The sequence below is a fragment of the Bos indicus x Bos taurus genome, chromosome 24 (genome assembly GCF_003369695.1).
Source record: "Bos indicus x Bos taurus breed Angus x Brahman F1 hybrid chromosome 24, Bos_hybrid_MaternalHap_v2.0, whole genome shotgun sequence".
NCBI lineage: Eukaryota > Metazoa > Chordata > Mammalia > Artiodactyla > Bovidae > Bos > Bos indicus x Bos taurus.
Genome location: NC_040099.1, coordinates 24,041,643 through 24,057,558, shown reverse-complemented (window position 1 = coordinate 24,057,558; position 15,916 = coordinate 24,041,643). Strand labels below are relative to the sequence as shown.

The 15,916-nt window shown below is 38.5% G+C and overlaps 1 protein-coding gene across 1 annotated transcript in view; it reads right to left on the bottom strand.

Moving 5' to 3' along the window:
* Positions 1-15,916, bottom strand: part of CCDC178 (coiled-coil domain containing 178) — a 384,374-nt gene that overhangs the window by 322,529 nt on the left and 45,929 nt on the right. The window contains exon 7 of the mRNA XM_027525955.1: positions 12,486-12,706. Within this exon, the coding sequence (XP_027381756.1) occupies positions 12,486-12,706 (221 nt within the window). The remainder of the gene's footprint in view (positions 1-12,485; positions 12,707-15,916) is intronic.

The following is a 15,916-nucleotide window of genomic DNA, read 5'->3' as shown; positions in this document are numbered from 1 at the left end:
CTACTCAATCACAAAAAAAGAAAGAAATCTTGCCATTTGTGACAACATGGAAGACCTTGAGGGTATTATCCTAAGAGAAATAAGTCACATGGAGAAAAGACAAATATCATATGATTTAGCTTATATGCAGAATATAAAAAACAAACAAAAACATCCAAATAAGTGAACAAACCAAACCAAAACAAACAAGCAGGTACAGACAACAGAGAAAAGGAGGGCAAAATGGGTGAAATGTGTAACTGTACGGTGATGGATGAAATGTATCATGTTCAAGAGGAAAAAAAGAGAAGGCACAAATAAATACCAGGAATGAAAAAGGAGACCACTACATATCCCCAGTGGCTAAGCAATAAAGAATCTGCCTGCAATGCAGGAGACTTGCAGGAGACATGGGTTCTATCCCTGGATCAGAAAGATTCCCTGGAGTAGGAAATGGCATCCCACTCCAGTATTCTTGCCTGCAAAATCCCATGGACATAGAAGCCCGGCAGGCTGAAGTCCATGGGGTTACAAAACAGTCAGACACGACTGAGCAACTAAACAACATATTCTATAGACTTATAGGAAACAAAATAGGCTTCCCTGGTAACTCAGCTGATAAAGAATCCGCCTGCAATGCAGGAGACTCCGGTTTGATTCCTGCGTTGGGAAGTACTCCTGGAGAAGGATAGGCTACCCACTGCAGTATTCTTGGGCTTCCCTGGTGGCTCAGATGGTTAAGACTCTGCCTGCAATGCAGGAGACCTGGGTTTGATCCCTGAGTTAGGAAGATCCCCTGGAGGAGGGCATGGCAACCCACTCTGGCATTTGCAACTGGAGACTCCCCATGGACAAAGGGGCCTGGTGGGCTACAGTCCATGGGGTTGCACAGAGTCAGACAGAAGTGAAGAATTAAGCACAGTACAGCATAGGAAACAAAAGAATACTAAGAAAGTCTCTGTTCCAAAAAAGTACAAAATTTTGATGAAATGGACATAATCTTATAAAACTAGAAATAACCAAAATGGACACAGGAATAAATAGAATATCTAAAGAGTCTTATTGAGGAAATTTAATTTGTAATTAAAAACCTTTCCAAAACAAACAAAAAACAAAACTGGAAAACTTTAGCTAGATGCCATCAATAATCTTAGCCTTTTGCAAACTCTTCCAGATAGTAGAGAAAGAAGAAATACTCCCAAGTTACCTTTAAATATGCTGCTGCTGCTGCTGCATCGCTTCAGTCGTGTCCGACTCTGTGCAACCCCATAGACGGAAGCCCACCAGGCTCCCCCGTCCCTGGGATTCTCCAGGCAATAACACTGGAGTGGGTTGCCATTTCCTTCTCCATTGCATGAAAGTGAAAAGTGAAAGTGAAGTCGCTCAGTCATGTCTGACCCTCAGCGACCCCATGGACTGCAGCCTGCCAGGCTCCTCCATCCATGGGATTTTCCAGGCAAGAGTACTGGAGTGGGGTGCCATTGCCTTCTCCTAGCAAACCCTTAAAAACAAAACCTGACAAGGACAGTATTAAACAATTATACTATTTTCTTATTCATGAACTTAGACTTAATCCCCTAAGCAAATAATTAGCAAATCAAATCTAGCAACATCTTGAGTAAGATGTAACATCTTCCTGAATATAAAAAAGATTGTTTTAATGCTTCCCCTTTGAAACCGGGACTGTGACAATGATGCAAAATATTACCACTTACAGTCAGCAATGCAGGAGACCTGGGTTCAATCCTTGTCAGGAAGATTCCCTGCAGAAGGAAATGGCTACCCACTCCAATATTCTTGCCTGGAGAATTCCACAGACATAGGATTCTGGAGGGCATGGGGTCCCAAAGAGTCATACACAACTGAGCAATTAATACTTCACTTCAGTCACTGGAGATCTTGGCCAAGAAAGGACCAAGCCTTATTAAAAGCAATACAGCAAAATGTATACAGATTATGAACAGAAGGAAATAAAACTGTACTTGAGTTGAGTGAGTGAGTGAGAGTTGCTCAAATGTGTCTGCCTCTTTGCGGCCCCATGGACTATAGCCCACAGGGCTACTCTGTCCGTGGGATTCTCAAGAATGCTGGAGTGGGTTGCCATGCCCTTCTCCAGAGGATGATCCTGACCTAGAGATCAAATTCTCCCACATTGCAGTCAAATTCTTTATCATCTGAGCCAACAGGGAGGCAAAATTGTCCTTCAGTTCAGTTCAGTCATTCAATCATGTCTGACTCTTTGCTACCCCATGGACTGCAGCATGCCAGGCTTCCCTATTCATCACAAACTCCCAGAGTTTACTCAAACTCATGTCCATTGAGTCAGTAATGCCATCCAACCATCTCATCCTCTGTCATCCCCTTCTCCTCCTGCTCTCAATCTTTCCCAGCATCAGGGTCTTTTCCAATGAGTACGTTCTTCGCATCAGGTGGCCAAAGTGTTGGAGCTTCATCTTTAGCATCACTCCATCCAAAGAATATTCAGGACTGATTTCCTTTAGGATGGACTGCTTGGATATACTTGCAGTCCAAGGGACTCTCAAGAGTCTCCTCCAACACCACAGTTCAAAAGCATCAATTATTTGGTGCTCAGCTTTTTTTATACTCCAGTTCTCACATCCATACATGACTGCTGGAAAAACCATACCTTTGACTAGATAGACCTTTGTAGGCAAAGTAATATCTCTGGTTTTTAATATGCTGTCTAGGATAGTCATTTCTTTTCTCTCAAGGAGCAAGCATCTTTTAATTTCACAGCTGCAGTCATCATCTGCAGTGATTTTGGAGTCCAAGAATATAAAGTCGGTCACTGTTTCCATTGTTTCACCATCTATTTGCCATGAAGTGATGGGATCAGATGCCATGATATTAGTTTTTTGAATGTTGAGTTTTAAGCCAGCTTTTCACTTTCCTCTTTCACTTTCATCAAGAGGCACTTTAGTTCCTTGTTCCTTTCTGCCATAAGGGTGGTGTCATCTGCATACCTGAGGTTATTGATATTTCTCCTGGCGATCTTGATTCCAGCTTGTGCTTCATCCAGTCTGGCAATTTGCATGATGTATTCTGCTTATATCTTAAATAAAGAGTGTGACAATATAAAGCCTGGATGTATTCCTTTCCCAATTTGGAACCAGTTCGTTGTTCTACATCCAGTTTTAATGGTTGCTTCTTGACCTGCATACGGACTTCTCTGGAGGCAGGTAATGTGATCTGGTATTCCCATCTCTTGAAGAATTTTCCACAGTTTGTTGTGATCTAGACAGTCAAAGGCTTTGGCGTAGTCAATAAAGCAGAAGTAGATGTTTTCCTGGAATTCTCCTGTTTTTCTATGATCCAATGGATGTTGGCAATTTGACTCTGGTACCTCTGCCTTTTCTAAATCCAGCATGAACATTTAGAAGTTCTCTGTTCACGTACTGTTGAAGCCAGGCTTGGAGAATTTTGAGTATTACTTTGCTAGCGTGTGAGATGAGTGTAATTGTGTGGTAGTTTGAACATTCTTTGGCATTGCCTTTCTTTGGGTTGAATGAGAAAACTGACCTATTCCAGTCCTGTAGCCACTGATGAGTTTTCCAAATTTGCTGGCATATTGTATATGGCACTTTAACAGCATCATCTTTTAATGATTTTAAATACCTCAACTGGAATTCGATTACCTCCACTAGCTTTGTTCATAGTGATGCTTCCTAAGGCCCTCTTGACTTTGCATTCCAGGATATCTGGCTCTAGGTGAGTGATCACACCTTCATGGTTTTCTGGGTCATGAAGATCTTTGTTGTATACTTCTGTGTATTCTTGCCACCTCTTCTAAATATCATCTGCTTCTGTTAGGTCCATACCATTTCTGTCTTTTATCGTGCTCATCTTTGCATGAAATGTTCCCTTGGTATCTCTAATTTTCTTGGAGAGTTCTCAAGTCTTTCCCATTCTATTGTTTTCTTCTATTTCTTTGCACTGACCACTGAGGAAGTCTTTCTTATCTCTCCTTGCTAGTCTTTGGAATTTTGCATTCAAATGGGTGTATCTTTCCTTTTCTCCTTTGCCTTTAGCTTTCTCTTCTTTTCTCTTTGTAAGGCCTCCTCAGACAACCATTTTGCCTTTTTGCATTTCTTTTTCTTGCAGATGGTTTTGATCACTGCCTACTATACAATGTCACAAAACTCTGGCCATATTTCTTAAGGCACTCTGTCAGATCTAATCCCTTGAATCTGTTTGTCACTTTCACTGTATAATCCTAAGTGATTTGATATATTTCATACCTGAATGGTCTAGTGGTTTACCCTACTTCCTTCAATTGAAGTCTGAATTTGGCAATAAGGAGTTCATGGTCTGTGCCACAGTCAGCTCCTGGTCTTGTTTTTGCTGACTGTATATAGCTTCTCCATCTTTGACTACAAAGAACATAATCAATCTGATTTTGGTATTAACCATCTGGTGATGTCTACGTGTAGATTCATGTCTTGTGTTGTTGAAGAGGGTCTTTGCTATGACCAGTGTGTTCTCTTGGCAAAACTCTGTCAGCCTTTGCCCTGCTTCATTTTGTACTCCAAGGCCAAACTTGCCTGTTACTCCAGGTATCTCTTGACTTCCTACTTTTGCATTCCAGTTCACTATGATGACAAGGGCATCTTTTTTGGTGTTAGTTCTAGAAAGTCCTATACGTCATCATAGAACAGTTTAAATTCAGGTTCTTTGGCATTAGTGGTTGGGGCATAGACTTGGATTACTGTGATATTGAATGGTTTGCCTTGGAAATGAACAGAGATCATTCTGTCATTTTTGAGACTGCACTCAAGTACAGTATTTAGGACTCTTCTGTTGACTATGAGGGCTATTCTATTTCTTCTAAGGGATTCTTGCCCACAGGAGTAGATATAATGGTCATCTGAGTTAAATTCACCCATTCCAGTTATTTTAGTTCGCCGATTCCTAAAATGTTGATGTTCACTCTTGCCATCTCCTGTTTGACCATTTCCAATTTACTTTGATTCATGGACCTAACATTCCAGGTTCCTATGCAATAGTGTTATTTATGTTCACATTAATTTTTAGAATAGTACAGATTTTAGTAAACTACAAGATTTTCCTTTAGGCACAGAAATGCAGGGCTATACAGTCAAGCAGAGAGCAAGGATTATACCAAGATGATAAGATAAGCAAACACAGAGCTCAGGAAATTTACACCATGAAAGGAAGAAAAGCAAGAAATAACTCCCTGTATCCAATCTGTCTTGTAGGTATTGCTGGGGTGATCTCAGGTTTGGGGGTTTTGCTTATATCGTATGAGGCAAATTCATATGGAAAGCTCCTTGGCTGGCTCATTGTGGGAGTGGTTCAGCTGTCCCACATGGATACTCTCTACATTGATGTTAACAATATTTCTGTGGCTCCACTGTGTTATGTGACTAAGCTGCTTGTAGAATCTGAAAGTCACCTTAAGCCACTGAGGTTGGTTTGCAATGTACTGAGGCTCAAGCACATTGACAAGAGGCCTTGCATTATTTAAGTAGCTGGGTTACTTCAGCAGGCCTCTAGCTAAGGTCTCAGTCAAGACAGCAGAATAAAACAGAAAAAGCAAAGCTTTATTACAAACAAAACTCTATCTTACACTTCCCCGAGCCCCTAGCAATCTAATTTGCTTTCTGTCTTTATGGATTTACCTATTCTGGATATTTCAGGTAAACGAAATCATACGATATGCAATCTTTTGTGTCTGGCTTATTTATTTAGCATAATGTTTTGAAGTTTATCCATGTTGTGATCTGTACCAGTATTTCATTCTTTTTTATGACTGACTACTACTCCATGGTATGGTTATATCACATTTTGTTTAGTCATACATCAATTGATGGGCACTGGAATGATTTTGCTTTTTGTCTATTGTAGACAGTGCTGGTAAGCACATTTCTGCACAAGGTTTTGTTTTTTAACATCAGTTTTCAATTCTTTAGGGGTATATATCTTGGCTTGGAGTTGCTAAAGCATATGTTAATTCTATTTTACTTTTTTAGGAAACACCAAGCTGTTTTCTACAGTGGCTGCACCATTTTACGTTCAGCAAAGTACAATGGTTCAAGTTTCTCTACATCCTCACCCAAATTGGTTATTTTGCACTCTATTTTTAATCGCATCCTAATGGGCATGAGTAGTTACATCATTGTGGTTTTGGTTTGAATTTTCCTGATGGCTAATGATGTTGAGCATCTGTCATTTCATGTGTTTGCTGCTCATTTCTGTCTTTCAGAGATACATCTACTTAAGTCTTTTGTCCATTTTAAAATGGGGTGTTTATCTTTTTTAGCTGTTGAATTATAAAAGTTCTTCATATATTCTGGGTACTACATGTTTTTAAGGTGTCGGTAGTACCCAAAGCTATCTTCAGATGAAATGCAACCTCTGATGAAGTCTCAAAAAGCTCTTTGCAGAAATGGAAAAGCCTATTTTAACATTCATATGAAATTGCAGGGGCGTCCTCAGGTAGCCAGAACAGTCTTGAAAAGGAAGGGCACCTTAGAGAACTCACACTTTCTGATTTTAAAACTTACTACAAATCTGTAGGAAGATATATTAATATAGAATTAGTATATATTAATATAATATTATTATATAATAAGTATATATTAGTACAAAATTAATATATAACTAGTACATACATTAAAATAAAATTATATATAATTTGCAATATTTTCTCTCATTCTCTAGGTTGTTTTTTTTACCTTTTTGATAGCGTACCTAGCTGTACAAAAGGTTTTAATTTTGATGAAGTCCAGTTTCTCTAATGTTGCTTATGCTTTTAGTGTCATATCTAAATTCATTCTCAAATTCTAGGTCATAAAGATTTATCCACAAGTTTCCTTTTAAGTGGCTCAGACGGTAAAGCGTCTGTCTACAATGCGGGAGACCTGGGTTTGAGCCCTGGGTTGGGAAGATCCCCTGGAGAAGGAAATGGCAATCCACTCCAGTACTATTGCCTGGAAAAATCCCATGGATGGAGGAGCCTGGTAGGCTACAGTCTAAGGGGTCGCAAAGAGTTGGACACGACTGAGTGACTTCACTTTCCTTTTAAGAGTTTTACAGTTTTAGTTGTTATGTGTAAAGTTATGATCCATTTTAAATTAATTTTTGTATGTGCTAGGAAGCAGAGGTCCAACTTTACTCTTTGAATGCATGTGGATATCCAATGTCCCATTACCATGTATTGAAGAGACTACTCATTTCAACAAATGGTCTCTCCACCCTTGTCAAAATCAACTAACCACAGATATATTGGTTTATTTCTAGAATCTCATCACTACCCCACTGAACTACTTTCCTGTATTTATTAAATGACACTCATTTTTGCTTCTTAAAGCTTTGTAGTTAGTCTTGAAATCAGAAGCTGTGAGTTCTCAAAGGTGTCCTTCCTTTTCAAGACTGTTTTGGCTATTTGCGACCTCCTACAACTTTAAATGAATGTTAGAACAGGCTTTCCCATTTCTGCAAAAAGCTCTTTGAGACTCTGTCAGAAACTCCATTTAATCTGAAGATAGCTATGGGTACTACTGACATCTAAACAATATAAAGTCAAATCTGTGAACACGGGTTACTTTTCTGTTCATTTAAGTCTAATTTAATTGATTTCAGCAAAATATTATAGTTTTTAGTGAACAAGTCTTTCAGCTTATTGGTTAAATTTATTCATATTTTATCAAAGAAAACTGTTTTCTTAACTCCATTTTTGTATTCTTCACAACTAGTATATGAAAATAAAACTGAGTTTTGTATTGAGATTGAATCTACAACTTCATTAAACTTGTTTTTACTCTATAGTTTGTTTTGTGAATTCTTTACAATTTTCTATATAGAAGAATGTGTCTTCTGCAAATAATTTTACTTCTTTTCCAGTCTAGATCCTTTTATTTATTTTTCTTGCCTATCTACTTTATTAAAAGATTATTGATTTAAATGTTAATCTCATCCAAAAAGATAAAAAACTTCACAAAACACCTAGAATAATATCTGATCAAAACCTGAGCATCCTGGCCCAGTCAAGTTTACAGAAAATATCAACCATCAGAGCACCACTGATAATCTCTACACAAAGGTTACTATTTTCTTGATCTGTGAGAATACATTTTTAAATTTTCCTCCCATTCACCAGATGGTCAATACCGAATTTAGATTGATTATATTCTTTGCAGCCAAAGATGGAGAAGCTCTATAATCAACAAAAACAAGATTGGGAGCTGACTGTGGCTCAGATCATGAACTTCTAATTGCAAAGTTCAGACTTAAATTGAAGAAAGTAGGGAAAACCACTATACCATTCAGGTATGAATATATCAAAACACTTAGGATGATACAGTGAAACTGACAAATAGATTCAAGGGATTAAATCTGATAGACAGAGTGCCTGAAGAACTATGGCCAGAGGTTCGTGACACTATATAGGAGGCAGTGATCAAGACCATCTGCAAGAAAAAGAAATGCAAAAAGGCAAAATGGTTGTCTGAGGAGGCCTTACAAATAGCTGAGAAAAGAAGAGACACAAAGGGCAAAGGAGAAAAGGAAAGATATACCCATTTGAATGCAAAATTCCAAAGAATAGCAAGGAAAGATAAGAAAGACTTCCTCAGTGGTCAGTGCAAAGAAATAGAGGAAAACAATAGAATGGAAAAGACTAGAGAACTCTTCAAGAAAATTAGAGATACCAAGGGGACATTTCATGCAAAGATGAGCACGATAAAGGACAGAAATGGACGGACCTAACAGAAGCAGATGATATTTAGAAGAGGTGGCAAGAATACACAGAAGAAGTATACAACAAAGATCTTCATGACCCAGAAAACCATGAAGGTGTGATCACTCACCTAGAGCCAGATATCCTGGAAGGCAAAGTCAAGAGGGCCTTAGGAAGCATCACTATGAACAAAGCTAGTGGAGGTGATTAAATTCCAGTTGAGCTATTTCAAATCTGAAAAGATGATGCTGCAACAGTGCTGCACTCAATATTGCCAGCAAATTTGGAAAAATCATCAGTGGTCACAAGACTGGAAAAGGTCAGTTTTCATTCCAGTCCCAAAGAAGGGCAATGCCAAAGAATGTTCAAACTACCACACAATTACACTCATCTCACACACTAGCAAAGTAATGCCCCAAATTCTCCAAGCCTGGCTTCAACAGTACGTGAACGGAGAACTTCCAGATGTTCAAGCTGGATTTAGAAAAAGCAGAGGAACCAGAGATCAAATTCTCAACATCCGTTGGATCATAAGAAAATCAAGAGAATTCCAAAAAAAAAAAAACAACCCATCTACTTCTGCTTTATTGATAATGCCAAAGCCTTTGACTGCCTAGATCACAAAATCTGTGGAAAATTCTTCAAGCGATTGGAATACCAGATCACCTTACCTGCCTCCTGAGAAATCTGTATGCAGGTCAAGAAGCAACAGTTATAACTGGACATGGAACAATGAACTGGTTCCAAATTGGGAAAGGAGTATGTCAAAGCTGTATACTGTCACCCTGCTTATTTAACTTATATGCAGAGTACATCAAGCAAAATGCTGGGCTGGATGAAGCACAAGCTGGAATCAAGATTGCCGGGAGAAATATCAATAACCTCAGATTTGCAGATGACACTACCCTTATTGCAGAAAGTGAAGAGGAACTAAAGAGCCTCTTGATGAAAGTGAAAGGGGAGAGTGAAAAATTTGGCTTAAAACTCAACTTTCAAAAACTAAGATCATGGCATCCAGTCCCATCACTTCATGGCAAGTAGATGGGGAAACAATGGAAATAGTGACCAACTTTATTTTCCTGGGGTCTAAAATCACTGCAGATGATGACTGCAGCCATAAAATTAAAACACACTTGCTCCTTGGAAGAAAAGCTATGACCATCCGATAGCATATTAAAAAGCAGAGACATTACTTTTGCCAACAAAAGGTCCATCTAGTCAAAGCTATGGTTTTTCCAGTAGCCGTGTATGGATGTGTGAGTGTTGGACCATAAAGAAATCTGAGCACTGAAGAATTGATGCTTTTGAACCGTGGTGTTGGAGGAGACTCTTGAGAGTCCCTTGGACTGCAAGGAGATCCAAGCAGTCAGTCCTCAAGGAAATCAGTCCTGAATATTTATTGGAAGGACTGATGCTGAAGCTAAAACTCCAATACTTTGGCCACCTGATGCGAAGAACTGACTCATTGGAAAAGACCCTGATCCTGGAAAAGTTTGAAGGCAGGAGGAGAAGGGGACAACAGAGGATGAGATGGTTGATGGCATCATTGACTCAATGGACATGAGTTTGAGTGAGCTCCGGGAGTTCATGATAGACAGGGAAGCCTGGCGTGCGGCAGTCCATGGGGTCGCAAAGAGTTGGACATGACTCTTGAGTGAACTGAACTGAACCCATTCACAAGTGTGATCTTCAACAACTGTGCTTTCCCTCCCTAGGCATATCTATGTCCACTATCAGGGAGAAACACACTAAAATTACTTTAGGGATACCAATTCACACACCTATTGACAAAATTTAAAGTGTCACAACAAAACCTTGACAAAAATGTAAGGTGTAACAGTTAGGATTGGGTTTGTTGTAGGAGAAATAAGTCAAATGAACAAGCCTTCAGTTTCTTTTTTTCTCCTAGAAATGGATACACGGCTTCTTCTGCCTTTCTATTCAGCCATCGTGGATACTGGCCTCCGTTCTCAAGGTTGCCCTGTGCTATAAAATGTACGTCAGAACTGCAGCTGTCATATCGGGGTTGCTGTAAGTTTACAAAATGGCTGAATACAAAAGGGTGTGGCTTCTGACTGAGTCAGTCCATTTCAAAAAGCTTTCCCAGAAAAACCCTGTATTACCACTACGTGCATCGCATTAGAAATATCATGAGTAAAGGCAAATTGAGAAATGACCTTTACCCTGACACACTGCCATCCAACTAACGGGGGCTACTTGTTGTTTTTTGTTCAGTCACTTAGTTGTTTCCAACTTTTTGTGACCCCATGGACTGCAGCATGTCAGGCTTCCCTGTCCAGTATTAAATAAGGGGTCTATTATGATTAAAAAAAGGATACTGCTAGAACCTTTGTTCACAGTAGATAAATGGGACATCTCCAGCACTGCTACTACTTTAAGAATATAAACTGTCAAAGACACTCTGGAGAGCAGTGTGATTTTAACTAATGAAGTTGAAAGTGTATATAACCCAGGACTCAGTAAATACTCCACTAGACATGTAGCCAAGAAAAATTCACATGCACAAAAAGGAACATGATCAGGGCTCCTTATTGTTTATAGTCAAATCAGCACTGTAGCTAAATATGGGAAATAACACACAAGACCAGAGATATCTATTTGGTGGAATTGGAAAGTAAAATGAATGGACTAAATCTGTGTATATCGATAGTAGCTGGAGCTCCAGAATAACGGCAGATTAAAAAATAAATAGCTCAGCTGGTAAAGAATCCACCTGCAATGTAGGAGACACTGGCTTGATTCCTGGGTCGGGAAGATCCTCTGGAGAAAGGATAGGTTACCCACTCCAGTATTCTTGGGCTTCTCTGGTGGCTCAGATGGTAAAGAATCCGCCTGCAACATGGGAGACCTGGGTTCGATCCCTGGGTTGGGAAGGTTCCCTGTAGAAGGGCATGGCAACTACTCCAGTATTCACACCAAGAGAATTCCCTTGGACAGAGGAGCCTGGAAGGCCATACCCTGCCAGTAGGAGGAGCCTGGCAGACTACAGTCCCCGGGGTCACAGAGAGTCATACATGACTGAACAACTAAGCACACAGCAAACAAAAAACATTACAGAAAGTTACAGAATGTTTGATAAACAGTATGTAGTGTATATAAGATGTATATGTGTGTATAAAATTGTTCAAATTTTGACTGGAAACAGAAGTTCATGATGAGGTTATCTTTTGGAGAATGATGAAGGAAAATGGAACAAGTATAGGAGACATTTAATGACTTAATTTACTAACTTTAAATGATCAAGAACAAACATGATACAAAATTAAATTTGTCCATTTAGTAGCCATGAGAAATAATTTATTTTTCTATGATATGATCCCACAAGAGGAGATTAAATGTTAATCATTAAAAAGACTTTACATGTAGGTTTTATGTTTTCATCAGGAATGAAGTTTACTGATATAGTATACTTCCATTCTTTCTCAGTTCAATTTATAGCTTCAAATTCATGGGCTCGCAAGGAGTCGGACACGACTGAGCGACTGAACTGAACTGAACTGAATACCACATTGTTTAATACCTCCAAAATCATATTAGTAGACAGACTAAATACAATTAATATTTTTAAGTTTAAACGTAAGGTAAGAAGACACACTTTAAATGAATATCAATCAACTGTATTGATTGATAATTTCTTTAAAAGATAAATAGTAGGCCAATTTTCAATGAGAATGGAACCTTTCAACGTATGTTAACTTCTTAGAGCTAAAATCTTATAATTAAGAAACAATCTGTAAAATGTACAGCCATTTCTTTATTCACTTACCTCAAATTTTTTCTGGTAATATTCCCTCAGAGATATAAGTTCGTGGTCTCGCTTTGCAAGCAGTAGAGGGTGCTGTTTAATCATATAGTCTATGTCTGCTTTAAGCTTTGAATTAGTTTCTGCTAATTTCTCCTTTTGCTCTTCCAGATGTTTTCGTTGACGAGTTTTATCTTCAAAGTGCCATCGTAGTTCTATTATATCTCTCAAATAGGCCTCATGTTCTAGACATACGGTGAAAGGACAAAAAGAAAATCTAAATTTAAAACAAAAGCTCCAGAAGGACATCTTTGTTTGATAGTAGATATGAAATATGAATATAAAAAAGCAGAGGCATTACTTTGCCAACAAAGGTCCGTATAGTCAAGGCTATGGTTTTTCCAGTAGCCATGTATGGAAGTGAGAGTTGGACTATAAAGAAAGCTGAGTGCCAAAGAATTGATGCTTTTGAACTGTGGTGTTGGAGAAGACTCTTGATAGTCCCTTGGACTGCAAGGAGATCCAACCAGTCCATCCTTAAAGGAAATCCTTAATGTTCATTGGAAGGGTTGATGTTGAAGCTGAAACTCCAATACTTGGCCACCTGATGTGAAGAACTGACTCATGAAAAGACCCTGATGCTAGGAAAGATTGAAGGAAGGAGGAGAAGGGGACCATAGAGGATGAGATAGTTGGATGGCATCACCAACTCAAAGGACATGAGTTTGAGTAAACTCTGGGAGTTGGTGATGGACAGGGAGGCTTAGCATGCTGCAGTCCATGGGGTCGCAAAGAGTCGGATGTGACTGAACAACTGAACTGAACTGATTAAATATTTTAGTTTCAGAAATTACTTGTTTTTTATTTTTATGTTTTGACCATGCCATGTGGCATGCAGGATCCTAGTTCCCCTATCACAGATGGAACCCATGCTCCCTGCAGTGGAAGTGCAGAGTCTAAACTCTTGGGCAGCCTGGGAAGTCCTTAAATTATTTTAGTATTCCTTCATTCACCATCAAAGGGATTAAACTACAAAAATCACTTGAAATTATAAAAATAATAACTCATAAAAATCAATATTAATATAAGAAATAATGTTTATCCACAAAAATAAATCTTATAGTGAAATCAGAATGATCTCACACAGCAAAATTAAGACAAACAAAGATGCACAGATCTAGTGACAGACCTACCATGAGTATAGCACGGCCTATAGGAAGAAATGACAAAACGTTCTCAAACAATAGAAATGGGAATTTGAATAAATGGATAAAAAACTTTTGTTCCATATAAAAATATCTGAAATGGTACATACGGAAATTTCTTTTAAGTAAAATAGAAACAAATTATAAATTAAATTAAATGTCGATTAACAGACTAGGACAGTTTTAGAGAAACTATATAAAAGATTTCCTCATTATATCATTAAGTCTCTAAGGTTACCCTAACCCTGAACTCTTGGAATAAACTTCAGTTGGCTAGCTTGGGGATCTTTCCATCTTTTTTAAAATAAACTTCTTGGTGGGTTTTGGTGTCGGATTCACTGAGGATACTTTGCATATATGCTCATGATTTTGGCCTGTAATTTTGCATATTTGTACTGTATTCATCTAATTTGCTTTACAATTTATGCTAGCATCTTGTATCTGTTGTAGTTTCTTTTATTTCTGTTCTCTATGATTTTGTGGAAGTTTGAAATTGCATGTAAAGTTTTATTGCCCTAGTATGTACGTATGCATGCATGTGTGTGTTTTGCAAGAAAGGATTTTTATTTATTAAGTCAATATCTTTCCTTTAATGGCTATATGTATATTTGGCTATCTATTCATCAGTCCATTTTTTTCTGTTAATTTATCCAGTACATCAAGGTTTCAATAATACTCTAAGGCATTTGTTCTGTATATCTTCCTTATTATTAATCACTGCTCCATTTTTAGATACCATCTGCATTTCTAATTGGATTTACTCATATATTTTCTCTGTGTTCTTCACTGATCTTGCCATTGGTATTCCATTATTTCCTTTATTATTATTCTTTTGGAGAAGGGAATGGCAAACCACTTCAGTATTCTTGCCTTGAGAACCCCATGAACAGTATGAAAAGGCAAAATGATAGGATACTCAAAGAGAAACTCCCCAGGTCAGTACGTGCCCAATATGCTACTGGAGATCAGTGAAGAAATAACTCCAGAAAGAATGAAGGGATGGAGCCAAAGCAAAAACAATACCCAGCTGTGGATGTGACTGGTGATAGAAGCAAGGTCTGATGCTGTAAAGAGCAATATTGCATAGACACCTGGAATGTCAGGTCCATGAATCAAGGCAAAATGGAAGTGGTCAAACAAGAGATGGCAAGAGTGAATGTCGACATTCTAGGAATCAGCAAACTGAAATGGACTGGAATGGGTGAATTTAACTCAGATGACCATTATATCTACCACTGCGGGCAGGAATCCCTGAGAAGAAACGAAGTGGCCATCATGGTCAACTAAAGAGTCTGAAATGCAGTACTTGGATGCAATCTCAAAAACGACAGAATGATCTCTATTCGTTTCCAAGGCAAACCATTCAATATCACAGTAATCCAAGTCTATGCCCCAACCAGTAACGCTGAAGAAACTGAAGTTGAACAGTTGATGAAGACCTACAAGACCTTTTAGAACTAACACCCAAAAAAGATGTCCTTTTCATTATAGGAGACTGGAATGCAAAAGTAGGAAGTCAAGAAACACCTGGAGTAACAGGCAAATTTGGCCTTGGAATACGGAATGAAGCAGGGCAAAGACTAATAGAGTTTTGCCAAGAAAATGCACTGGTCATAACAAACACCCTCATCCAACAACACAAGAGAAGACTCTATACATGGACATCACCAGATGGTCAACACTGAAATCAGACTGATTATATTCTTTGCAGCCAAAGATGGAGAAGCTCTATACAGTCAGCAAAAACAAGACCAGGAGCTGACTGTGGCTCAGACCATGAACTCCTTATTGCCAAATTCAGACTTAAATTGAAGAAAGTAGGGAAAACCACTAGACCATTCAGGTATGACCTATATCAAATCCCTTATGATTATACAGTGGAAGTGAGAAATAGATTTAAGGGCCTAGATCTGATAGATAGAGTGCCTGATGAACTATGGAATGAGGTTCGTGACACTGTACAGGAAACAGGGATCAAGACCATCCCTATGGAACAGAAATGCAAAAAAGCAAAATGGCTGTCTGGGGAGGCCTTACAAATAGCTGTGAAAAGAAGAGAAGCAAAAAGCAAAGGAAAAAAGGAAAGATATAAACATCTGAATGCAGAGTTCCAAAGAATAGCAAGAAGAGATCAGAAAGCCTTCTTCAGCAATCAATGCAAAGAAATAGAGGAAAACAACAGAATGAGAAAGACTAGGGATCTCTTCAAGAAAATCAGAGATACCAAAGGAACATTTCATGCAAAGATGG